The sequence below is a fragment of the Lygodium microphyllum genome, chromosome 27 (genome assembly GCF_053477565.2).
Source record: "Lygodium microphyllum isolate KBCC chromosome 27, Lygodium_microphyllum_v1.1.10, whole genome shotgun sequence".
NCBI classification, from domain to species: domain Eukaryota; kingdom Viridiplantae; phylum Streptophyta; class Polypodiopsida; order Schizaeales; family Lygodiaceae; genus Lygodium; species Lygodium microphyllum.
The window spans coordinates 96,976,283-97,001,995 of NC_141161.1; the positions used below are offsets into that span (position 1 = coordinate 96,976,283).

The window sequence follows — 25,713 nt, forward strand, 5'->3', positions numbered from 1 at the left end:
CATCACGTAGTTGGCTTCTTGTTTGTAATGGGGGATTAAAGTTACATCGCAAATGCGACAATGCGAGGCAAAATGGTAAGTATGCAATAGCACCCTTGTAAAAGAAGGCACTTCCTATGTTAATAGTGTCCATGTTCCCCTACTACAAGCAAGTTGGGTATGTAATGTCCATGTCCCCATGACAAGGAGTTGGGTCCCTTGGAGAAGGTGATGGTGTTACCTTAGCGTCTCTCGAGAGAAATTCAGACTTCACGTTTGGGTCAACTGGTAAAGAAACTTGGCGGGAACTCCTACTGATGTTTGGGGGGCGAGAGAGAGAGAGAGAGAGAGAGAGCGCGAGCGCGAGCGAGTGTGTCTCGTCCATGGCATGTCCGAACCGCACTAGCAGAAGCTGCAACAAGAGGCTCAAGCAGACCACCATCAGCTTCCTCCCGGCCTCTTTCAAGGCATCTGACTCAACGTCCATCGATCCTTCTCCATCCAATCGGTACTCCTTTTCTCTTTCGATAGCTCTCGATCTTGTTCAGTGTCAGTGATTCAGTTTTCATCCTCCAGACGGTCCTTGTTTGTAATTAATGTCAGCATTCTTGAAACGGAAGAGATTTCCCATCATTCGGAGTCATTTGTATCCATCCTTCCATTACATTTTCTGTATCAAGGTTTTTAGATGCATTTTCGTCTTCGTTCGGCCACGCTTGCTTGTCGTTTGCAGATTTGATCGCGTTTTTCAAGGATCAATCTCGCCATTGACATGGCTAGCTCTTCAATCATTTTGTAATTCTGAGTCTCATTGATGCTTTCAATGTCCATTCTGCCTGCCGATAATACAGAGCCACTTACACTTCCATGACAGACTCATTTGATGTGTCTTTTTCTCCCTGGGTGTAGGGTTGCAAGTCTTTATGAAAGTTAATGTTGATTCTTTTGTGTCCGTATTATAGTTCATATCTTGCTACGCCATCCTCTGGATGTTCTAATAAGATCTGATGTCAGAATTCTTCTGGCTTGGGGTAAAATCTGAAATTCCTCTTGATTCTGGCTCTTTGATGCACTCAGATTGTCGGACTATCTTCAGGACAACATGAAATGAATCATGAGTGTAGTTGTTTTGCACCTTTGTTTCAGACTTCTTTCGATTATTTTCTTCTTTATTTGGCCACACTTGCTTGTCAATTACTGCTTTTTCTCAAGGGCTGAGCGTCTTGGTTAGTTCTGCAATAATTTTGCAATGTCTATTCTGATTGGTGCTTTGATCTCAATTTTCCTACACATTATATACAGCAAATTACACAGCAATTACAGATTGCATTTGATTCATGGGAAGGGTTTAAGGTCTTTATGAAAGTTACATACTATTGGACATTGAAAACAATTTCAAAAAAGCTTCTGTTGACTCTCTGCTGGCATGCTTTAAAAACCAGGTCAAACTGCCAATACAGTGGCCCTGAAGAAGATTTTGTTGGAGACTGCTGGGATATACCAAGTGTTTGCAATCCTCTTAATACTTACAAGAGGCGTATTTCTCGGTGGGTACTCTTGATTTCAGTCATTCCATGTTATTTTCTTTATAATTTGGAAGGTTGAGTAACTTTGTTCCTGTGGCATTCAGTGGGGAGCCCTACGGTTTCTTGGCTTTGCCAGAGTTTGTTCTTGGAAAAATTCAATGACAAATTTCATGAAGTACCTCCTTGATGGACTTGATTTGTGTAGAAGTCAAACAATCATTAGAAGTGTACCCCACACTGAACTTTGGTTTGTACAACATGCATTTGTTCCTACAACTCAAGCAAGGCAAGATGCATGTGTTCATCCTCTTGTCTCTAATGGTTGTAAGACATTTTGGCAACTTATGGGTCACAAGGCCCCTTTTGGCGATCTATTCATTGTGAGAACAATGCTCATTTCAGCTGAAAGACTCAATGACTTTTTTCTGCTATGAACAAGTCTTCAGTGATAGTTTCTTGTGGCTCTTCTGGCTTGCTTAGTTTTACTTCTGTGCTAATATAGTTTGCTGCTTTTAGTTGGGTTTTCAGTCCACTGTTGTTGCAGCCAACTTAAAAGCATCTCAAGATGTTTCATGCTCACCATGTCTTAAGTGCACTCTCTACTATAGCGCTCCAGTCTTTATCCAACCGTGACTGCTTCTGTGTGTGCATGTTGTGAGCTGACTATACCCATCAGTCATTGCGTGAATGCTACAGGTTTCTGGGTGGCTTCACTTTCTACCTTGTGCAAGATCATTTGGTTCTCTTTAGTTGTGTTTGCAATCCATCATGTTGCTGCTGCTGGTGTTCTGCTCAGATCAGTGCCAAAACTACCATGTTCTGATTGCTTCTAGCCTTAATAGGTGTGCTGCCATCTTTATGGCAGTTCACCTGGCCCAGAGATGTGCATTTCAGCCTTGCTGATGCTGCTAATACCTGCTGCCTCCTGTCCTATGTGCTGCCCCCTTCAATGCAAGTTCCATCTGGAAATCAAAGTAATGTTGCTGCCTTTGCTTGCTTTTTGTAGCAAGGCAGACTTCATTTTAGGTGCATGAGTAGTGTGCACAATCAGCCACTCTATTTGTTGATCTAAAAATGCATTAGCCTGACATAAACAGTCCCAAAGCATGCTTAACTAATGAAGAAAACATTTTATTTCAAAAAGAAATGCGATCCTAGAGAGTTACTGTGTCCACATGTAAAACCCTAATTTGGGTGTCCCAAACTTTCTATAAATATACATGCAGCCTACCACTCTCCCTCAATCTTGTTTTTGTAGGTTTCAGGAGCCATACCTATACTGCCCACACCCTGTTTGCGGTGGACATTGTGGTCAAAGCTTCCACTAGCCACCTGCTACCATTTGGCGCTTGATTCGAGTCAGTCACGCATATGCTATTGTTGTGAGGTCTGTGGAGATGTTGCCTATTGTTGGGTGTTGTCACCCACTGTTGGATGCTGTTGTTACTTGTTTGTTGTTGCTAGGATTTTCTTTTTCCTTTGAATGCTACGTTTGCAGTTTGTGATTGCCGCTTGACATTCTCTCAACTTTGACATTTGAGTTTGTATATAATAGTTGTCGTCTAGTTTTTCTTTCTCATGTACTTGCGTTTTTAGTCTCTCTAGCACTGTCGTCTGCATTACATCCAACCTTCCTTGGTTGCATTTATTGGTATTCAACACTCAGAGATTGTCTTTGTGATTCGGGATCCGTTCAAAGTATGGCACACTTTATATCTCATAACCTCAATCTTGATCTAAGAGATATGAGAGTTCGAGGTTAAGTATTCATTACATAGTGTGTTTATTGCATGAGTACTATATATTCATTATTCAGTTACTTTATTATTCATTGTGTTCATTGTCTCTAAGTGATCCTAACCCTAATTCTAATTGTGTTTTGAGTTTATCAGTCTGTGCTTTGTCGTACGATTGGTTTTATACTTTTTGTTCAGAGCATTTCTTCAAATTATCTGGCATAGTATCAACATGTCTTTGCTTTGGTTGGTGGTGCCCAACGGTAAGTTGCAGCTTCGTACTGGTCGTAACTTTATTACTTTAGAATTCTCTTTCTTCTTTGTTTGTGTTTGTGTTTTTGTTGTCAAAAGTGGATGCAACGATGGAAGTGCGGAAAAATGTTGTAATAGATTATCGAACACAAGAGAAAGAAAAGAAAAACATTGCAAAAAGAAAAGAACACTGCACAAAGAACTCAGAAGCAAAGAGATGCTCGGAAAATGGAGTCCATATACCAAGATATGAAACAATACAAAATCAATGTGAGTCATTGGTTGTGAAGGCATTGGCACCGGCTCCTCTCTCTCCATTGAAATCTGTCAGATGATGAATGGTGACTGTGGAGGAGGAGCTTGAATAAATAGGCTGAGATAATGCCATAAAATGGCAGCAGGCTGGCTAGCACAAAATGCCTAAATAGATGTCAGAAAAAGCCAAATAAATGCCTAAATACACAAGATAATATCTTTGTACCTTGGCCCAGTGGATCACATGCATAGACTCAACCATGAATTGATACATTTGCTAACATTTGCATTTTGCATTTTCCCATTTTGTGTTTCGCGTTTTGCATTTGTGTTTGAGTTCTTTGTGTTTCAACCATGGTCGTATGCTCAATGTTTTCTTTTGCAAGCCTTGGCATATCTCCATAGTTGAAGTATGAGTGAGATCTCTCTAGGAAAAATTAAACAATTGAGTAGAAATAAAGAAGATTGATTTGAGAAAAATGGAAGGTGACTTGATCTTTACGGAGATGTCTTGAGGTGTAGCCAATTGACTCAAACAACCAATAGAATGCTGAATTTTCATTTTCTAACTAGATACATGTATTAAGGGATTATGTAAAGACCCCCTTCACGAATCCCTTTAGTGTTAATATCCTAGACATGATGTCAAATGACTTTCAATTCCTCACCAAAATAGGTCTCACCTTGGTTGGTAAGCTTAGACAACAACCTTGGGTATTCTTGTGGTGGCCTTCACAGGAGTCCTTTGGAATGCTGCCTTGCCAAGTTAATTTATGTGTTAATGCTTGCTATCTGTGCACATGATATTGCCATGGAAAGGAATAACTTGATCAAATGATGCTTGTGTATGTGGCATGTGGCACTGCTATCTACCACCCAATCATCATGTGTAATGGGTAGTGTTTGAATGGGCCTGCTATGGGAGGCTGTCTGTGCGGGTGGGTACTAAAAATCTGACTCTTGGTCAAGCTCCATGATGCTAAGGAAAGCAGAGTAGCTAAACCTTCCTTTTGAAGGTTTGTATAGCTTTTAGAGTGTTATCATCCATGTGGCTTTCATGAATATGTGGAATCTACATATGGTAGATTTGATTATGCTTCAAGCTAAAAAGCAAAATGCATGGGGTGATAAATACTGATTTGAGCACTATTAATGCTGAAAATAGGATTGAATTTGGTTTGGATGCCATGGTTTATTACATTGTAAAGTGTGGTGCACTAAATGATTGTGATTTTACCAATATTCATGGAATAGGTGCACAAAAGTATTTAGTGGAGCAGTCAAAGGATGTAAATTTACACAAGGGGAAGTTGAATTCAAGTCCAAAGTTATGAAAAATGTTTCTACTAGGAGAATACAATTTTGCATAGAGACAGGGAACGCCTGTTTCGGCACATAGAAACGGATTAACGCGTTCCGAGGGGTTCGGGCCAAGGAAACGTTGGCGAAACGTTTCAGCCCGTTTCTTGGTCCGTTCCCTCCTGTTCCAGTCCGTTCCCTAGCCGTTCCAGGGCCGTTCCCTGTCTGGAACAGCCGTTCCAGCTCAAGAGTTTTTAAAAATTTTTAATTTTTAACTTTTAAGTTTTTTTATTGTAGTCGTTGCCCGTGCTGTCTTGAACTGTCCGCGTGTCGCCCGTTTCGCCTGCGCCCGTCTGTCTTTTGCCCGCGCAGTCGCCCGTTTCGCCTACGTCGATTGCTCCCGCTCGCCTGCGCTGTTGGCACGCTGCACTCCCGTCGAGGACCTGGTCCGCCCAATCCTCTTGCCGATTGTCCCCGCCCACTTCGCCTGCTCCGCCTGCCCTTTCGACTGTCCCGTCGACTATGTCGCTTGCCCCGCCTGCCCCCATTGCCTAGGCCCTACTTCCACTTGCTCTCGGGACTCGTCTACCTCTCCCGCCTGCCTGGCCCGCCTCTCTTGCCTGGCGTGACTCCTCGTGATCAGGTGAAGTCTCGAGGTTTGAGGATCATTATCTCGATTCTCAAATTTGTCATTGTCTCAAATTTGGGAGCTGAAAATGCGCCAAATTTCGGGGCATTTTCAACAAGGAATTGCAGGTTGGAATGCCCCAAAATTGGGGCATTTTGAGTCTATTATTGCCCCAAGTTTGGGAGCTGAAAATACTCCAAATTTTGGGGCATTTTCAGCAATGGAATGCAAGCTAGAATGCCCCAAATTTGTGGCATTTTCAGTAAAAGGAATGCAGGCTGAAGTAGCACTAAAGTTCTTGCATTTTTAGCATTGCTAAAAATTTAACACACATGTTGAAATTTTGGCTGCAAATTTCTGCAATTTTATTGAACTTTACTGATTATTTATCACTTTTATATAGATGGCAGCATTGACATCTATGGGATCTTCATCATCCTCAGCAGGTACTTCGTCAACAACTGGACGAAGTCGAAGCACTACTTGGTCATGGTGGGATGAGGTAGATGCAGGGGTGCCATTGAGAGGTGGAGGGGCTCGCCCTTGGAAATGCAAACTTTGCCCTTATGCTCGCACTAGTGGGGTTGATAAAGTGAGAGCCCATCTTCTACATGAGGAGGGGAAAGAGGTGCGTTTTTGCACCAATGTATCAATTGAGAAAAGGTAGGAGTTACTTGACCGCATAGCCACATCTATGGGGAATTCACATGCCAGGAGGACGCCAAATATAGTAGTGGATCCAACAACATGGACTCCAAGACCAGCAGGGCATGGTGCTTCATGCAGAAGACCACCAGGATTGGTGGCTACGCAGCCTTCTCGTGGGCCATCAATGGCAATAGGTCGTGGTGCTAAATAGAGTTCATTGCACACTTCATGGGAACCAAAGAAAAAAGAGGAAACAGATGCAGCAGTGGCACATTTTTTTTACCATGACCATATTGCATTCAAATCAGCCAGGTCACCTTATTTTTTAAATATGGTGACAAAGATTGCAGAGTATGGACCCACATATAAGCCCCCTTCATCAAAAACTATCAGGACTACATTGCTTCAAAAGGAGAAAGTAGCCATAGAGATTGCAATAGCAAATATTCGCAATCAACGGGCAAGAAATGGAGTGACATTGATAGCAGATGGATGGAGTGACACACGCCATAGGTCCATACATGGTGTTGTTGCATATTCTCGTGGAGATGTATACTTTATTGGTAGTCATGATGCTTCAGAGACTGGAAAGAGTGCAGATGTATTGGCATCCGAGTGGTGCGAGGCAGTGCAGGCTGTTGGGGCAGAAAATGTAGTGCAGTTTGTGGCAGATGGTAAACCTACAAACAGGGTAGCATGAAACATTTTAATGGCAATGTATCCACATATCACCTTTAGTCCATGCATGGCGCATTGCTTGAATAACTTGTTGAAGGATATTGGGGACTTGCCATGGATTGCATCTCTTGTTGCGAAAAGCAACAAGATTATCACATTTATATGTAATCATCAGTACTTGCATGCTGAGTTTCGCAAGAGAAGTGACAAAGAACTTCTTAAATACTCGGATACACGATTTGCATATAACTTTCTTATGCTTGGTCAATTGCACTATTGCAAAGGTGCAATTAGGGAGCTATTTGCTAGTGATGAGTATGAAAATTGGACTGGGGCTGCCACTGCTACTGTTGTGTTATGTAATGCATATGTTTCTGATAGAGATTTTTGGGATGAGGTTAATTGCACCAACCAAATGGTTGATCCTATTATGCACATGTTGAGGCTTGCAGATGGCATGGATCCATGCATTGGGAAGATCTATGAAGGTATGGATCGCATGATTGAGAGGTTGGAGAGTTTGGAACCAAATGCAGATAGGTATGAGCAGATCAAGGAGTTATGCATCAGCAGATGAAATGAGTATGACTCTCCTATGCATGCTGCAGCATATGTGCTTGATTCTGAGTTTCAAGGAAAGATGCAAGAAAGAGACCTTGAGGTGGTCAAGGCTTGGAACACATTGCTTGCAAGGCTTTATCCTAGCCGTGAAATGCAATGCAAAATTAAAAATCAGCTCTCTGTATATCGACAAACATTAGGGATGTTTGGTACAGAGGATGCACTAGAGAACATGACAAATATTGGGGCTGCTTTATGGTGGGAGGACTACGGGGCAGAAGCTCCAGAGTTGCAGAGTTTGGCTGTTCGTATTCTTAGCCAAACAATTAGCTCTTCTTGTTTAGAGCAACTATGGAGCTCATTCAATCACATTCACTCAAAGAAGAGAAATCGTCTTGGTACAATGAAGACGAATGGCCTAGTTTATATGTGAGCTCCAATCTTCGCTTGCTAGCTCGTACATCAGTTGCAAAGGCTGATTCTTTTATATGTTGGAAAAAAGATGACGATGATGATGATGGGCAGGATGTTGTTCAGCACGATGAGCATTCAGGCACAATGGAGCCATCTTCCATGAATCAGAGCACTTAGTAGCTAGCCTTTTGGAACTTTAGAGTATTGACTTGGAAATTGGAGCTCTTGTAACTTGGATCTTTACTATTTAGGCTTTAAAGTTTACTGTTTAGTGCATATTTTGTGTTTTTGCAATGCACACTTGTTGCCAGTTGGACTTATGCAACATTGTTGATTACAATGTTGAATGATGAATGCGACAATCCATTGCTGGTTACAATGTTTTGAATCTTTATTATTGTTGAAAGTTGAAACTTGATTATTATGTCTCTAGAGTCTAATTTCATGAATTATAATTTATGGTTGATATGATCTGTCTCTCTAGATTCTAAGACTAGTGTTGACTCTCTCTCTCTCTCTCTCTCTCTCTCTCTAGAGTATATATATATATATATATATATATATATATATATATATATATATATAGATATATATATATATATATATATATAGATATATATATATATATATATATATAGATATATATATATATATACCGTTCCCTCCGTTCCCGTTCCCTCGCTTTGGGCGTTTCCCCCGTTACAGGGGGTCCCGTTCCCCGTTCCTGGTAACTATGCAATTTTGAGACAAAATGTAAAGTTCAACTGATCGAAGGGATGCAAATGGATCATGCTTAGATCGTAGATGAGTTATGACATGAGCCACCATTAAATTTGTAAGCAATTATCTCTATTAGATTCATTTCAGCTCATTCAGGTAATTTTGCAAATGCTGTGATTCTTCTTTGTCCTTGCTGTGAAGCAACTCCATCTGTTTGTCTCCTTTATCTAGATGATTCATTTGTTGGACAGTTTCTTCTTCTTGTCAAAATTTGTATTTTGGTATCGAATTGTCTGTCAAAATTTGTATTTTGCTATCCATTTGTCATGTTCAGTTTGCCAGTGTTAGAACTTGATGCATGCACACAGTTTGTTCATGAAAGGTACTTCTCCACAGTAAACATGAAAAAGCATGGCATTTTTGAGAGGAGCCTAAATTCTAACTTCCACTGCCCAGAAAGGACTGCAATGCTCAGGAGCTTTCTCTTGAACTGGAGGATATACCTCGATTAGAAGGGCCATGTATCCCAGAGGATCCTTTTCATACAGAAGATCAATGCAAAGAGGAGTCCAAAAACTCTGGTGTAGTGAAGCCAATGTCTCATTATACATTGTCTCAGAACTGCTCCTTTGGCTCTGTCTTTTACAAGAAACCATCTCAGCAAAGAAAGGTCATGGCTCAATATTTCCTTGACTTGGGTCAATCCGACTTTTTTTACACAACCTGCAAGGCTTGTGGACTATTTTATGCACGTGGGCATGAAGAGGATGAAAAACTGCACAAGAGTGTTCATAAGACCTATTTGCAAGGAATTCAGTTCAAGGTAAGTGCTTCTGTTTCAATGCATCAGGTCTCTTTTCCTTTTGGCCAGGTGTTTTATTTGGAATAATGCATTTGCCATCACTTCGCATTAACCACCTCACCCATCATACCCTCTTTGGGAGGGTTGGGCCCTACCATGACCAATCTGTACTCAAAGGGTAACTCTAAGACTTTGGGATTGAGTTTTTGTTGCTATTCTTGAATTGTTTAGTGCTTGAGAAGTTGTAATGTTCAGGGTTGGCAAAAGGAGCGGCTTGTTGTGAAATATGATATAAACGATGAGCGCATCATTCTTGTACTGCCCACTGATCCTTCTCAAAATCGACTCAAGGTAACCTGCTACCTCATAGAAGCTGACACAGTTGTTTTGAAAATTGTAAGCACTTTTGCTTAAAAGTTAATAATCAAGTTGTTTATGTAGTTTCAAATCCCTGGCACATTGTAGACTTATGGCTGCCTGAATTACAAGTGAATGCTTGGATTGCAAATAACTCATGGCTTCCATACTAAGATAGGTACCGAATAAATGATTCACTAGTGTGTTTATGAAATGCTGGATCATGGTTCAAAATTGAGGTCGGGAATACACACCTCGAGCTTTCAAGGAAAGGCAGAAACGGCTGAAATAGTTGGCCAATAGTAGCTGGTTATTGCCGTGTTGGACTGTCCTTCGATACTTAACAAGAATGCTTCTAAGGACTGAAATTTTGACAGGCTGAAGCTTTTAGGGTTGAGCGAGCAAGTGAAATCTGTGAGCTGTTTTCAGCTATGCTGGGCCATGGGTGGACTTTGAGCTCCTGTCGAAGACTTTAGGGTCAGAACTACATGGGCTTTGTCCCTTTCGTCCCAAATTGCAGATCTACATAGTCCCAAATTGTCCCAAAGTCAACTTTGCGGCAATTGAGACACAAACATGGAGTTACACTTAAATGACAGTTGCATCTAGAACCCTATGATGCAGATATATGAATGAAAGTCTTGCGTAATGGGGAACATATCTATCTCAATTCTCCTAAAGGTGGGTGTTTCCGCAACCTGGCATGCCAATACAGAGTTTTCTCTGAACTGCTTGCTTCTGATTCTCGTTGGACAGCACATCAGATTTCAGTCTAGACTGCTCCCAAGTTCAGCTTCATATCTAGTGAACTTCTGAAATACTGGTTTGCCACACCCTACAGCTTCAGCAAATTATGATGCATGATAGTGAACTGTAGGGTGCAACTGATTCAGTTTTGCAGCACCGTCCAGCTGGCAAAAGGACTTTTGTGACTGCTACTCCCTCATGACCTCCTACTACACCTTGGTACTTGAATCCCTCACATGAGCGCCAATTCTGCCTGGCTGCCGGGGCTCCACATCATAGTGATATGGAATGGTAACGGCGAGTTAGAAATGGCTCCCAGTTTAAGTGCAATCGATTGTTTTAAGACACCTCTAAGGTCATGGCATTATATCAAGTCATATTACTTCAACTTGAGGTTTTTAATTGGCAAGTAACTCTCGAGGTTCCTTTGAAACTTTAGGAGCACTTTGAAATTTTCTTCATCTTTCCATTCAAGTGATGACCAATGCCATCGAACACAAAAGACTCAATAGGAAGATGTATGCATAAAAATATTAAGTACTGTGTGTATGAAAAGCTATACAAGGTAAAGTAATTCCTTCTCCCATTGTAGTACTAAAGTGAAGGTTTTTGTTGCGGATGAGTTTGTCCTAAGGTCATATAGGAAGAGGAATTACACAACAATATTTGTGCCCAAGTTTGGAGGTTGATGAAAGAGTAGCTTACTACTAGAATAGCCACTTGAGTCTTGCTTGCTTGAGAGAGAGAGAGAGAGAGAGAGAGAGAGAGAGAGAGAGAGAGAGAGAGAGAGAGAGAGAGAGAGAGAGAGAGAGAGAGAGAGAGAGAGAGAGAGAGAGAGAGAGAGAGAGAGAGAGAGAGAGAGAGAGAGAGAGAGAGAGAGAGAGAGAGAGCCAATCTTTATGCCTACATACTAGGTCAAAGAAGTGATGAGTATAATGGAGACAGAGCTTGGTCTTATTCCTGGGTGGCTACTTTATAATCAATGCAAGGTACCATTTTACACATGTTTGCCTTTGGAGGTTTAAAGATCATTTCCCAAGATTGTCTTATGTCTCTTGCATTCTAACAATGGATGGGTTTGCATTGTAAATAAGATAGAATGTGTATAAATGACATACTAGGGGATGAGGGAGTTGTGGGTGTGGGTGTGTTTTCATGTGCATGCATGTGTGAGTAGGATTAAACACTTGGGCTCTTCCATGTGAATCCATCTACAAAAGAGTGTTGAGCCCTCACAAAAGATACATTGTAATTGGCTCGAAAACATGAAGAAAGGAGAGGCCATTTGGACATCTTGTAGCCTTTCCAAGTAATTGTTGATGGGAACTAGCTCCATGGTGCTTCTTTTGGACATAGGACTTTGTGGGCCTTGCTGGATCTAGGAAAGGCAAGGAAGAAAGAAAGTAAATGCATGATACAACAAGAATGCTTGCTTATTGTTACTCTGTTGGGTGGCAAATTTCTATATTTCAGTTTGTGGAGGGTGATAAGATTAAGTAGGATTAAGCACTTGTGCTCTTCCATGTGAATCCATCTACAAAAGAGTGTTGAGCCCTCACAAAAGATACATTGTAATGGCTCGAAAACATGAAGGAGAAGCCATTCGAGTATCTTGTTGCCTTTCCAAGTAATTGTTGATGGGAGCTAGATGCATGGTGCTTCTTTTGGGCATAGGACTTTGTGGACCTTGCCAAATCTTGGAAAGGCAAGTTGCTCTTTCCTTTGTCTTTTGTGTTCAATTGTCTATTACAACAATTTTCCATGGTTCCCATCATTGCATCACTTTTAACGTGGTATAAGATTGCAAGATCATTGTTCTTCTTGTTGTTTTACATTGTTTTAGGTTTGAGTTTTGACTTTTCGTTTGTTGTTTGGACCTGTTCTTGTTGCTGCGGCTGATTTACAGCTTGGGCAACCTTCCTCTTTTAATTTTCGGCTTGTTCTTTTCCTAATTCTTTAGTGTTTTGTAGTTTGCCATCTGTGTTTACAGATTTCTAAGGGGCCGTTTTTAGGTTGGAGACTTGCTATTGACCCTTTCAAATTTGTGTCTTCGAGATAGCAGGCTAAGGCAACCTATTTTTGATTGCATTTATTGCAATTCCTAATTGCATTTTGTCATCAGCTTTGTGTTTTACTTTTTTGCTTTTGTATAGGGCGATGGGTTAAGGGTTGTTTTTTGGTTGTGTTTGGTTTGCCTTTTCACTTTGTGATACATTGCTTGGCTTTAGAGAGGGTTCATGTGCATCCAATTGTCATGTTCTTATCACTACACTTTGATTATTGTTGATCTTTTCTCTATGTGCTTTTTTTATTGCTTTGAACTTGTGCAATCCTTGCGAGTTTGTATTTTTGGCATACTTTTCCTTGAAGATCTCTTGTTTCTTTCTTTCTCTTCTTTGTATCCCCCTTATTGTGGCTCCTTTGGCATCTCCTTTTGATGGTCAACATGCAAACATTATTTACTCAATGTTGGAGACTTGCTATGTTTAGCTTTAGATTTTTGTGAGGATGCTATCTCTTGGTGCTTCAGACGTTCCAGTTTCAGAGAGGGGTGTCACACAATGAAAGAAGTCTCAATGCTATTATTGTGGCAAGAAGGGACACCTCTAGAAGGGTTGTAGGACATTAGTAGCTTTATGACAGGAGTAGGAGCGGATGGTGACGAAGGGTGATGACCCTCTTGGTGAGTCTTCCTCATCTCCAAGTCCAAGTTTAGGCTCTAGCTATGTGGCCCCGGTAATGGTTGTGGGGGTCTCCCTTCTAGGTTGCTAGTTTAGATGATGCGGTTATTCCTCACAACTCTCCAGTGCCATAGTGAGAGCGTGAGAGGGTGGTGAGATGGGGCCAGAGAGCCTTATCTATACAAGTATACAAGTGCATAAACTCTCGAGAAGAGTTTTCTTGATGCATCGACCAAAGTTTGGTAGATTCAAATCCTAAAGCTAGGATTGACATCCAGGTTCATGATGAGTTGGTTATTTGATAAAGAGTGGGATTGGCTCCTAGTTTGAGCTCACATGAGGGGATACTTTGGTAGTCTGGTGAAAGGGGGGGAATCCATGGTCACATATGTTTAGAGGCATTTTTGATAGATTGGTCTTGTATGCTATTGTGACACATTTTTGACAAATATTGAGAGTTGCTATGATTCTTCTCTATTTTCAAGAGCTGGTATAATTAATATCAACATGAGGTTCTCTTCGAGCCTTCGAGGCACCGTGGTGGTGGCTAGCACACCCATTGCTTGAGTATACATGGTTCTAGTCAGGTGGTCCTTGTTGTATGCACTATGATGGGACATTATCATTGTATATTGTATTGTATCAGATTACCCATGTTTTGAGAGAGGGTGTTAGCGGATGTGTCAATTCATGGTTAAGTTTGTGCATGTGATTTAGTGGGCTAGGGCACCAATATATTTCCTAAATTATTTAGGCATTTTGTTTGGCATTCTATGATGGCTATTTTAGCATTTTATGTTGGCCAACCAGCATTAAATGTTGGCCGACTTGTTGCCATTTATGGCATTATTTCAGCCTATTTATTCAGCCTCCTCTACAATCATTATATTCATTATTTGCTAGGTTTTGGTGGAGGGAGAGGAGCAGGTGCTAGTGCCTTCACAGCTAGTGACTCACATTGGTTTTATGCTGTCTCATATCTTGATATATGGATTTCATTTTCCGAGCATCTCTTTGCTTTTGAGTTCTTTGTGCAATGTTCTTTTCCTTTATAGTGTTCTCTTTATTTTCCTTTGTGTTCAATAGTTTATTAGAGCAGTTTTCCATGCTTCTATCATTGCATTCACTTTTGACAGGATTTGCCATAGAGATTGACTTGGGAGATTGCCATGTGAGTTGTTGCATTGAATATGATAGATCTAGAGTTGGGCACTCTTTGATTTTAAAAAGATTAAGCATACAAAGATGCATGTTTACAAAAATAGAATGCCAATGCATGGGGTAAAGCAAAGGGCAATGCAAAATGTCATGCTCAATCCAACGGTGTCACTTGGACAATGCCCTCGCATGTCGCAAGGAAATTGTTCCTTGCCCAAGTGTCCGTTTACAATCATGACCGTCCAGATGCTATGGATAATGATAGAAAATACAAAATGTTACTAAAGCAATGGTAATCAAAATCTTGTAGGCACCAAGTGAGAATATTGCCCCTTATCACCAGCAGTAGTGGAAGGAGAAATAAGCACCCCCTCTCCCCCCAAGATGTTGATGTTGATGGGGGGCAAGGAGAAGCACCCAAAGAAGAAGAGAGAGATGCATGTCCAGTTGAAAACTTGTGAAATGAATGGCCTCCAAGGTTGCCCCAAGGAAGGCAAGAACTTGGTCTCGGGAGGCGAAGACTCCATGTTGGTCATGAGTACGAAGCCCCATCAAAAGGGTAACCAAGATAAGGAGCACCGAACAATCCCTCCAATCAGCCGATAGGTCCTATAGGGGTTAATGCTAACTTGAAAAGACAAGTTAGGAGCAAAAAATACCACATAAGACCATAAAACACACATGCCTCAACTTCAATGAAAAGTGCTTAGGCATGCTAAAGATGTAGGAATGTGCAACAAAAGAGAGAAGACAAGCTAGCATGCCTTGCAAGAATCAAGTTGAAGTACTTGTTTGGCAGCTTGTCCATGAACAAAGTGACTTGATGATCATCTGACTTGGGTAAGCCAGTTGTGGTGAAGTTGTGCCCCATTTCTCTGCCTTCTTGATTATCAACAGTGCTTTTGAACAAAACAATGCATTGAATTGTGTCACCTGCCTTTCATCATTTAAGGTGTAGTGTATCAAGATTAAGTATCCAAGTCAATTGTAGATCAAACACTGGTTGGCTGCATTCGCCGCAAATGATTATGTATTCTGCACACACTCTATTGCAACTGATTCATTGTACGTGATTGCCTGACTAATTTTTGTATAGACACATCCTGGGTATTTCTTTGTATGTACAATGTCTGCAACCTTGCCCAGCACAGTAATCATAACTACATTTTATGATGGCTTTTGCTGTAGCATTTACTCTTGCATTTAGAACTGATGGAGCATTAACGACTGCATTTATTTCTGGGAGAGCATTCACGACTGCTTTACCCTGCATTGAGAGCACCATGGCTGTGCTACTGCATCAGCATTCAGCATCAGCCTTCATGCCACTGCACCAGCATCAGAGCTCTGTCAGAGCATCCTATCTGCCACATGCTGTTGTTACAGCGTTTGCTGGGTCATGTATTGCTTGGACTGCATTCACAACTTCATTGAGAGCAGTTCACACCTTCAATCAGAGATTCACGGCTGCATTCAGGTTTGCAACTGCATTTCAGGTTCATTACTGCATTTTGGATTCAGAGCAACAGGTACATGACAGCATTTCAGAGTTGAACAAAAGTATTAGAGCATGTTAGTATTTCAGAGGTGAAACAACAGTATTGTGCCGGTTCAAAAGGGCATTGCAGAGTCACAATAGCATTCTCCTGAGGATTCAGACAGCATTCACCTGGAGATTCACAACTGGATTGCAGAAATCACAACAGCATTGAGTTCATGATAGCATTCTCCTATCTAACACTACTTTGGAGAGAGAGAGAGAGAGAGAGAGAGAGAGAGAGAGAGAGAGAGAGAGATTGGGGCTGTTGGGGAGGTGTGCGCATTCTATTAAAAAGAGAGAGAGAGAGAGAGAGAGAGAGAGAGAGAGAGAGAGAGAGAGAGAGAGAGAGAGAGAGAGAGAGAGAGAGAGAGAGAGAGAGAGAGAGAGAGAGAGAGAGGTGGAGAGAGAGAGAGAGAGAGAGAGAGAGAGAGAGAGAGAGAGGTGGAGAGAGAGAGAGAGAGAGAGAGAGAGAGAGAGAGAGAGAGAGAGAGAGAGAGAGAGAGAGAGAGAGAGAGAGAGAGAGGGTGTGAGAGAGAATGATCGCGGGGAGGTCGCGTCGCCTGTCGCGCCGCCATAGCCTGCCGGGTTCACGTCGTCACCTGTAGTCGCCGCCTCGCCTTCGTCCGCGTCGTCGTCCGTTGCCCACCGCCCGCAGGCCTGTCCCTGACGATCCGTCGCCCGCCCCTGACGATCCGTCGGCCGCAGCTCCCTGGCGCCCAGTCGCGTGTCTCTCACGTCCCGTCGGACGTGACTAAGTCCCCCGCCCCGCTGCTGGCTGGCCCTTCGTCAGCGGTCCCCGCCCTGCTGTCGCCCGCCTGAGTGGCGGGCTCTGCACCAGCGCCTTGCTCGTCTGCCCTCTGCGTTTAGGGCTTCTGCTGGCGAGCCCTCTGCCCTGCGCCCTCGATCATCCCGCCATCCTCAGTTCTGCCGCCCTCTTCACAGTAGCCTACCCTTGACGCCAGGCGCCCAGCGCCTGTGAAAACCCTAAAACTGACCTTCGTCAGTTAGGCAGCGTCCGGGATCGCGTGCCATCTGCTCTGTACTCAGCAAGAGACAGCGAGAGAGAGAGTGCCAGTCAGGCCTTCTGTGAGATCAGTTCGTCATTCACGATGGCTGGTTTGGATCTGGATTTCCTAGATCAAACGGTGGCAGCACTTGGCCCGGACTCGGATACTGAGGAACCCGAGGATATGGTTCCGTGTACTGAAGAATTGCCCCCGGGTCCTGATATCCAGCCTGCGGGCAAACGTACCAAGCACACCCCGGAAGAGATAGGCGTTTCTCCGGATCGTTCCTATGCGCAGGTCGCTTCGGATCCGGTGGACTCTCAGGAGGTGGACTGGGAGCATCTGTTGGAATTTGCCAACACTCTGCTTGGTGAATATGTTCAACATAACCAGGAAGCCTTCTCTGCCTCTGCTCCAGACGATGTTCTGGAAGCTACCGTCGAGCCAAAAACTGTCCTACGCTCCTTTTCGGTATTTTATGATCGCGCGGTGATACTCTTCTTCACTGGTCGCATCCCGCTGCTTTCCCGTATTCGCCAATGGCTGCAGAGTCTGCTACAAGGGGAATGTGTTGAAGAGATTTTTGTTGGATCCCGGGGTTTCTTTCGGAATGCTTTTCTTTTTGATTCCGCCTATAATGTTCAGCGGCATATTGCGCGGCTTAAAGGTCTCTTGTATTGGCAGATAGATCTTCTCCGGCACTTTGACATGTTCCCTCGGGAGGACTTACGTCCTTGACATATGGCAATTTCCTCTGTGTCTTTGCCATGACTTTGTAACTCTTTGATTGTCTGGTTCTTGTAGAGAGTCAGTGTGTACACACGATGGGGTAGAGTCATCGTGTATCTTGTAATCATGCAAACTTGTACCTTTTATGTAATTAATACAATTACCTTTTACAAAGAGAGAGAGAGAGAGAGAGAGAGAGAGAGAGAGAGAGAGAGAGAGAGAGAGAGAGAGAGAGAGAGAGAGAGAGAGAGAGTTTAACGTCTACAAAAGGCCAAGTTGGCCTATGAGACCAAAAGGTTGCAAAATGTTTGTTAAGTTTTCCAAGTCCCAATAAAGCTACTATCTAGTGTTATGGTGAACTAGGTGAGTAGGTACAAAATGGTATACAGACTCGATACAATCTAGATGCACTGCAAGTGCAGTGTGGAACTGCTCATGGAGTGTGGTCATCTTAAGATGTCCCGCATGGGCCTGCCTAGCATGGAGAGGTTGAAGTGGCGGGGTATGGCTCCCCGGTGGCGCTGTAGTATCGGTTGTATTTGTAGGTGATCTCTCTTGCAGGGCGTGGGCTTGTTGGGTGTGGGCGCAAGCTTTGCCTCTCTGTAGCTCTATCCAAGGTGACTCCTCGGGGTGGGGCCATTGGTCGGTTGGCTGCAGTCCTCGTTGTAGAGGGGGTGGTCGAGGGTTTGTAGAACTCTTGGAGGGTGCGTTGTTGTGTGTTCCCGGCTGTTTGGTCCCAGATCCATAGAAGGTGGCCTCTATGTCGACGTAGCTCTAGGAGAAAGAGCCCAAGGCATTTTTGGTCGAGAAAGTCTAGTGTTTGGGAGAGTGGTCCGAATCCCTCCTTGAAGGGACGGTGGAAGCAGCCTTTGATCTCGTAGTACATTGGGAATCTACATATGTAATGTTCTTTTGTCTTTGGCTCCAGTTGACAGAATTGGCAGATCCTATCCTTTGGGGAAGAGAGTACGCTCCATTTCTGCTTGTCTCGATCCGAAGTTGGTGTGATGATGTAGGAGTTGCTCGATGGCACTTCGGACCCCATGGGATAGGTGTACATCCATATATCTCAAGCGTATCATGAAGCAATCATGTGTGAGGCGTAGAAGGTGCTCTCGGTAGAAAGCCATCTTCTTTCCCAGATCCTCGGCTGGTAACACCCATATCTTGGTTGTGTGTAGCTGAATAATATTCGCCCTGATAACGCGGTTCAGCTCCTCTCCGCTAATCTTCAAGTGGGGGCAATCCAAACTATATTGTAGAGGCGGGAGGTGGTCCATGTGTAGCCCATGTAGCTGCAGCCAAGCATGAGTATGGGCATACCAACATTCAATGTCCCCTTGCGATGTGAGTTGTTTGGATGATTCTAGTGCGAGACGGGAGTATCTGTGTTGTGGTACGCTCCAAAGCATGTGCAGGAAGGTCACCGTTTGGGATAGGGTCTCTGCCACTATAGGTGGTGCTCCCAATTTTGCCCTCACGATCTCGTGTGGTACTGATGGTTTACTCTTGATCAGTTGGGAGATCATCATCACCAAGGGGTGTTCCATATGCTTCCATCTTTCGTATCTCTCTTTCCCTTTAGGCAATGGTTGATCTTGTGTGGTTCGCCGTGTATGGTAGAGGCTAGATCCCTATATCAGGACCCCATACAGAAGTGTTGGTGTGACCAAGGTGTCAAAGAGCCATAGCTTCGTCCGAGGTACCTGAAATTGTAGACGTGCACATTGGCTTTCCATGGATCCCAGGGCAGCGTAGCCACGTGCTAGTCTGTCCCCCGCGGCCTTTGTCAATGTGAATCTCAGCCTTGAGAATGTAATCTCGAGGTAAACATATTTTTGGGCCACCTCGACTATATTCTCTCCGTATTTGAAGTGGGGCATTGATCGGCAGATCCATTGGGTGGATGTGTTGAATACTATGATCTTGGTTTTCCCTAGGTTCATTGTGAGGTCCCTGTCTTGATAGAAGGTCCGTAATGCATTTAGGTGGCGTTGTAGTCCCTCCAGCATGCTAGAGAGAACTATATCATCTGCATATAGTAGCATGGGTATGAGTGTCCCCCCAGGCAAGACCCCTCCCCTCCAAGTCTGTCCACATAATCTGATATCTCGTCGATGTAGAGCTCGAACAGGGTGGGGGAGAGGGGGCATCCTTGCTTTATCCCAATAGTGCTAATAATCTCCTTTGACAGCCCTCTCGGTGCTCAGACATGTCTAGTGATAGACTCGTATAGAGCCAGGATTCCCTATCGTATCTCTATCGAGACTTCAAGTGCTCACAGTCTCTGCATGAGCCTGGCTCGAGGAACTGTATCAAAGGCCTTGCGGAAGTCCACAAAGTAGCAGTACATGTGCTTTCCCTATGCCTTGTTCTCTTCAATGATGGCTCGGAGTGTGAGGATGTGGTCAAGTGTAGAGTAGCCTCTCCTAAAGCCGGTTTGCCCTCATGCTCGGTATTGGTGTGTCTCCGCCCATTTGCTTAGCTCATGCTCTAGGATGGATCCGTAGAGCTTAGCCAGCACATGGCCGACCATGACCGTCTGGTAGTTTGTGGGAACCATGGGGTCTCCGGCCTTTAGGATTGGTACTATTGTATTAGCTAACCAACTGGTTGGGAAGCCTTCACATAATGCCCTGTTGAATCGGTGGGCTAGGAGGGGGGCGATTGTGTCTCTAGCGAATAAGAGGTGTTTTGCTACTAGTCTTGCGTGGTCTTGGGTCTCGACCATTCTAGAGTCTGTCAATGGCATCACAGACCATTTCTATCTTGAAGAGGGTGGAGGCAGTTGGCTGTCCTTTGGCGGCCAAGGTAGGGGGGGTTGTCTTGGCACGTGGTACAGTGAGGTGGCGTAGCTATGCCATGTTTGTGGGGAGGTAATGGGTGTCTCTACTCGGGGTGCTTGGAACGCCTTCCACGCCTCCTCATTGTCTTGGCCCAGGAGTAGCTTATAAAACTCGTGCTCTAGCTTGGATAGGTATGCTCGCTTCTTCCTTCCCACTAGGCGATGGAAAATTGTGCGAGCTTGGCAGTGGGTGTATGTCCCTTTGGCTTCCCCTTGTTGGAGGTAGAGGCGGGTTTCCTTGCATTCCTCGTCGTACCAGCTATTCTGCAGGGGATTCTTGCTAGGAGGGGTAGAGTGGGGGCGTGTGTGGGGGAAGTACACGGCGGCTGATGTGTGAAGGGTCTTGGCCAGTTGTGTTGTGAACTCCTCCAGGGGCGTGTGTGGGTTCATCTCTTGTAGGCTCCAATACAGATGATCTAAGTAGGCACTTACTCGTTGTCCTGGTGAAGTGCCATCTAAGGAATCTTGAGGGTTGCTCGCTGGGGGGGGGGGGGTTTTCCTCGTAATTACAAGTGATTCTATATTGGAGGTATGCATGGTTTGTGGCTATCGCGTGTGGGCGTGGTGAGATGTTGAAGGCTTGTATGTTCAGGATCAAGGCGGCCGGCCCTAATAGATAGTCCACTATGCTGCCTCCTCCCGAGCCTTTGGATGCATGCTTATGTGGAAAGCATGTGAGTGCGCCAGACCCAAGCCATTTGGTCAGGCCGTTAAGGATGGCTAGTTCGTGTGCCTCTCCTAGTGCTAGTAAATAGTCTCCGTACTATGTGCACTCAGCTGTGTCCTGTGATGTCCCCAACTCCTCTGGTGCCAGCTCTCGGTACATGTGGTCTTCGCTCTCAAAGAAGGGGACTTGGCTCTATGCTGTGCGAGGGTTGAAGTTCCCCATCAGCAAGACATCTCCTATACTCAAGTAGTGTATGATATCCTCATATAGGGGTAGGTACGGGGACATCCCTCCCGGTGTCACATACGGGGAATTTGCTGGGGCGAAGTAGCATACTGCGATATATATATCTCATGGGCAGTTTGTATGTATCTTGATCCACATGAAATGGGCTTCATCATCTCTCTTCATGACTTGTACGATGTGCTGTAGTTCCTTTCTATAGAGTATTGTCACTCCCTCCGACCCTTTGGTCCCCCCTTGGGATTTGGCTCGGGGGCGGCACACTGACTCCCATTTGTAGCCTCTCATTGTTGGTAGGTGCATGCTCGGGCTTTGGTGTGTCTTTGTATACATGACTATGTCCCTACCCATGAAGGTTTCCTGGAAGAGCCCAACATCTGTTCTCATGGCTCCATTACAGTTTCACATTGCAAATCTCAATTGTGTCTCATAGGCCGCGCCTTGTCATTGGCGCTTCTCCATGATGATGATGCGTCCGTCCCTATAGACCGCCCGTTTGCATGCTTTGCGTGCCTCCATGATCTATGTCATGCTTTCCTATTTGTGGGCCACTTGGGTTGGGGTGAGGTCGCTTCCAGATATATTTTTTGTCCTTTGAGAGTTGTTTTTTTGGAGAGGAAGGCGCATCGTGACTCTAAGTCGTTAATTTTAGGATGAGGGGTGTCCTTTGTATGACTCCTTGTCTACCCTCCATGCCTTTTCCACGAGGGAGGGGTCCTCCATCCCCATTTTCTCAAAAATGCCTTTGGCATCCTCCATAGGGCTGTTTGCCTCTTTCCACTCGACCACCTTGACATTGAGGGCTCTGTTTTTCCTCCTCTTCCTCGATGGTTGCGTTGATGAACTCCTTCGTGGGGATCTTTTTTGCTACTTTGATCTATTTGGAGTATTCCGCTATGTCAGCTTGTGCCTATTCCATGACCACTGCCCATGTGTTGATCTCCTTCGTCATTTGGGTCTTCATCTCGTTGATTTTTGACTTGACCTTCTCAGGCATGGATTTTGCGATCTCCCCTTCTTCCTTCCTAATGAGGTCGAGTTGGCTCTTGCAGCTGGTAATTTCCTGTTGGAGTTCTGCAATGGCTTGGTTCCTCTCGTGGAGAGAGGAATTGATATCCACTTGCCAGGATGTGAAGTGAGCTCTGACCTCTTCATAAATTTCATTCTTCCACTCCTGCATCTTGCGGATTGTCTCCTCCTTTACCTGCTCGATGGCTTCGTCACACATGGCCCTCATCATTTCCTTGATGTTCATGTCTTGGTCTTGGATCTTACAAATGTTGCGGAGCGCCTCGATGCTCTTTTGTACATGGGTGTCTTTCATCTTGTCGCGAGCAAGAGGGTGTAACTTAGTTGGTTAAGTTGAATGTGCGGTGACCAGAGGGTCTTGGGTTCAACTCCTATATTCTGCATGGTCATTTGGTATCGGTGTTAGAAAAAGGGAGATTTGAACTGGGGTTAGTGGGTTAATTAAAAAAAGCAGCTTACCACTAGGGTAGTCACTTGATTATGGATGAGAGAGAGAGAGAGAGAGAGAGTGGGTGCGTGCATGCATGCTTTTTTGGAAGCATTTTGGCTCCATGTGTTGTTTCCTACCTGTCTTTGAGTTCGCTTGGTTGGCCAGAAGGCCTTTGTATGCATGTAAACTTATTAATTCAAAATTCTGCACACACAGAGAGAGAGAGAGAGAGAGAGAGAGAGAGAGAGAGAGAGAGAGAGAGAGAGAGAGAGAGAGAACTTAGAAGAACAACAGGTTTATTTCTTCATATCATCAAAAAAAGTAGTGGGTTGTGCTGTGGTTGAGCCAATTAAGGAGGCATATCCTGTGATCTGTGATCAAACACAAAATGTTCAAGCAGATGAGACCACCATTTGTTCATCTCAAGAAAAAGGCAGTCTTGAAGACAGTTTTTGCTGCACCCCTGATAGTGTCCAGCCTCCTGCGAAAATTGTGAATGGCCCCTCCAAGCCGGACGATTCTCACTGTCCAAACACTAACACTCTTTCAAAAACCTTGGTTTTTGGGAATGTCAAATTTGAAAGGGAAGTCACGAGAAGTCTGAAATGTAAAAGTGAGAGAGGCTTGTCAACTCTACCGCATACGACAACAATATGTAGCAAAAAACCAGTATCTGCAGTTTGTGGAGTGCGGGCTATTTGGGTTTCTGGAGCTGAGAGGAGACGTGGCATAGCCACCAAGCTTCTTGATGCTGCACGGTAAGACCGTTCCTCTGATTCCAATGGTATGTTTTTTGGAGTGGAAAGTGATTTCTAACAAGTACTTTTCAAGTGTACAGGTCAACATTCTTCTATGGTTGTATTGTGGATGTATCTCAATGTGCCTTCTCACAACCAACCTTGCAAGGTAAAGCATTTGCTGCTAAGTACTGCAAGACCGAAAGCTTTTTGGTTTATTCATGAGTGCTTTGTGGTGACACGACCTCTCAAAATATGTGGAGCACTCTTCTCATTGTATACACCGAAGATTTCTTTGTGGTGACATGACCCCTCAAGATATGTCAAGCATCCTTCTTTGTGGTGACATGACCCCTCAAGATATGTCAAGCATCCTTCTCACTATATACACTCAAAAAGATCTGCTGTAAATAATACATGTAACGACACGTGTAATGGTGGTGCATACCAAAGAAATTGATTGTAGGACACTCGGGCTCTTCAATATGTATGTGTGCACATTGTCTTTCAATATTTTATTTATTGATGTTACTAATGCATCTGCCTCATTGTCTATTGGCTTTTTGTGGTTTATCACCTTGGTTTTCAGCTGTGTAGAAAACGTACAGATATGATTTGCAATTTGTGGTACCTGAAGGCTAGGAGGTACAATAGGAATGTGTTCTCAATTTGGGATTTTAGCTTCAAATTTGGTGAGGTTAAATCTTGACTGATAAACCAAACCCTGTTTGCATGAAAGCATAGCTTTGAAGTAAGACTGCAATGCGAATAACCTTGGCAGCATTATCATTCATGAGTCAGCATAAGGTCATAGCAAACCTGGCCTTTTGAGGAGGTTTTTTCCTCTGAATGTATCGGCCCAGATCTTGTAACTATCAGCTTGCTATTTCCTATGTGTTGTCAGGTCAAAACAGTATCTGGAGACCAAGTATTGTAGGCAAATGTGAAAGGGTCAAGTAGGCAGATATGAGCCTTTGAGTTGCTAAAAAAGCAACCTAAAGTCCTAGCAAGGATCCTTGTGTTACCGTTCTTATTAATCTAATAAAAAAGCCCATCATGCAATGAAGCTACCAAAAGCATTTACAAAGAAGTATAAAATGTGTCCACTAATCTTGATCAGAGTGAGAACCTTGGCCTTGTGGAAGAAGTTGCAAAATCACTTGTTAATCCTCATCTTAGCTCATGCTCAAACACATGGACAAGTTGTCTTACCCTCTCCCTGTGTTTTGATAATAAGGCAAGTGTGCATCATCAAGCACCATAACTGCTGCCTCCACCAAATTTTGCTATAGTACAATTTAATGTTTTGGTGCATTAGCCATGTAAGCAATGGTGTGGTATCCCTTGTGCTAAAATACTTGTTGCACATAGTGCCCACTGTTGTCCTGGGCAAAGATGCTATGTAAGATGTTCCTTTTCCTTTTGCTCTTTTTGTAGAAGATAAATATGTAGCTGGCATAATCCTCTACACATTCAAACAAAACAAGTCCATGCAATAGTGCAAGCATGATGGAAAGAATGCCTCCACTTTTGCCCTTGATGTGTTGACTATGTTGACATGGGGTTCTTCAATGTACTTGGTAAATTAGAACATCTTGCCGTTATTGGGTGTACTCTAAAATTAGCAAATTGAAGTTTGAGAAAAGAGGCCTTTGGAGCCTAATATATGGGGGAGTGAGTGATTGTATGCCAAACCCCACGACCTACAATGCATGAGTAAAGGCCACCTTTATAATTGGAAGCAAATGGAAAACAAATTATGTTGCCATTGAGGAAAGGTAGACACACATACTCTTTTGTTTCTCTATAATTCATGTCATAAGCATGTTTACTCACACAAAGAACTAATACAATTGGGCTCGTTCATCTCGAACCCACTCTTTAGAACAAATGGCATACTCACACATTCTAAATTTTGGCCAAGCAAAGTTTGATTTAATGTTTAAGAAGGTTAAAATAAAACAAGGAACGTTGTGAGACTTGTGGCTTTGTTATCCAAAAATCTCAACATGAATATATGCCATAATAGAATTATAGATTGTTTT

The 25,713-nt window shown here is 43.6% G+C and overlaps 1 protein-coding gene across 1 annotated transcript; it reads left to right on the forward strand.

The window, feature by feature from the left end:
* Window positions 1-216: 216 nt before the first annotated feature.
* On the forward strand, window positions 217-24,199 carry LOC148012635 (protein CHROMOSOME TRANSMISSION FIDELITY 7-like). Its single transcript, XM_087668708.1, has 6 exons — window positions 217-487; window positions 1,422-1,526; window positions 9,153-9,519; window positions 9,754-9,849; window positions 23,226-23,689; window positions 23,770-24,199. The coding sequence occupies exons 1-6, from the start codon at window positions 297-299 to the stop codon at window positions 23,891-23,893; spliced, it is 1,347 nt and encodes a 448-aa protein (XP_087524834.1). The 5' UTR covers window positions 217-296; the 3' UTR covers window positions 23,894-24,199.
* The last annotated feature ends 1,514 nt before the right edge of the window (window positions 24,200-25,713 follow it).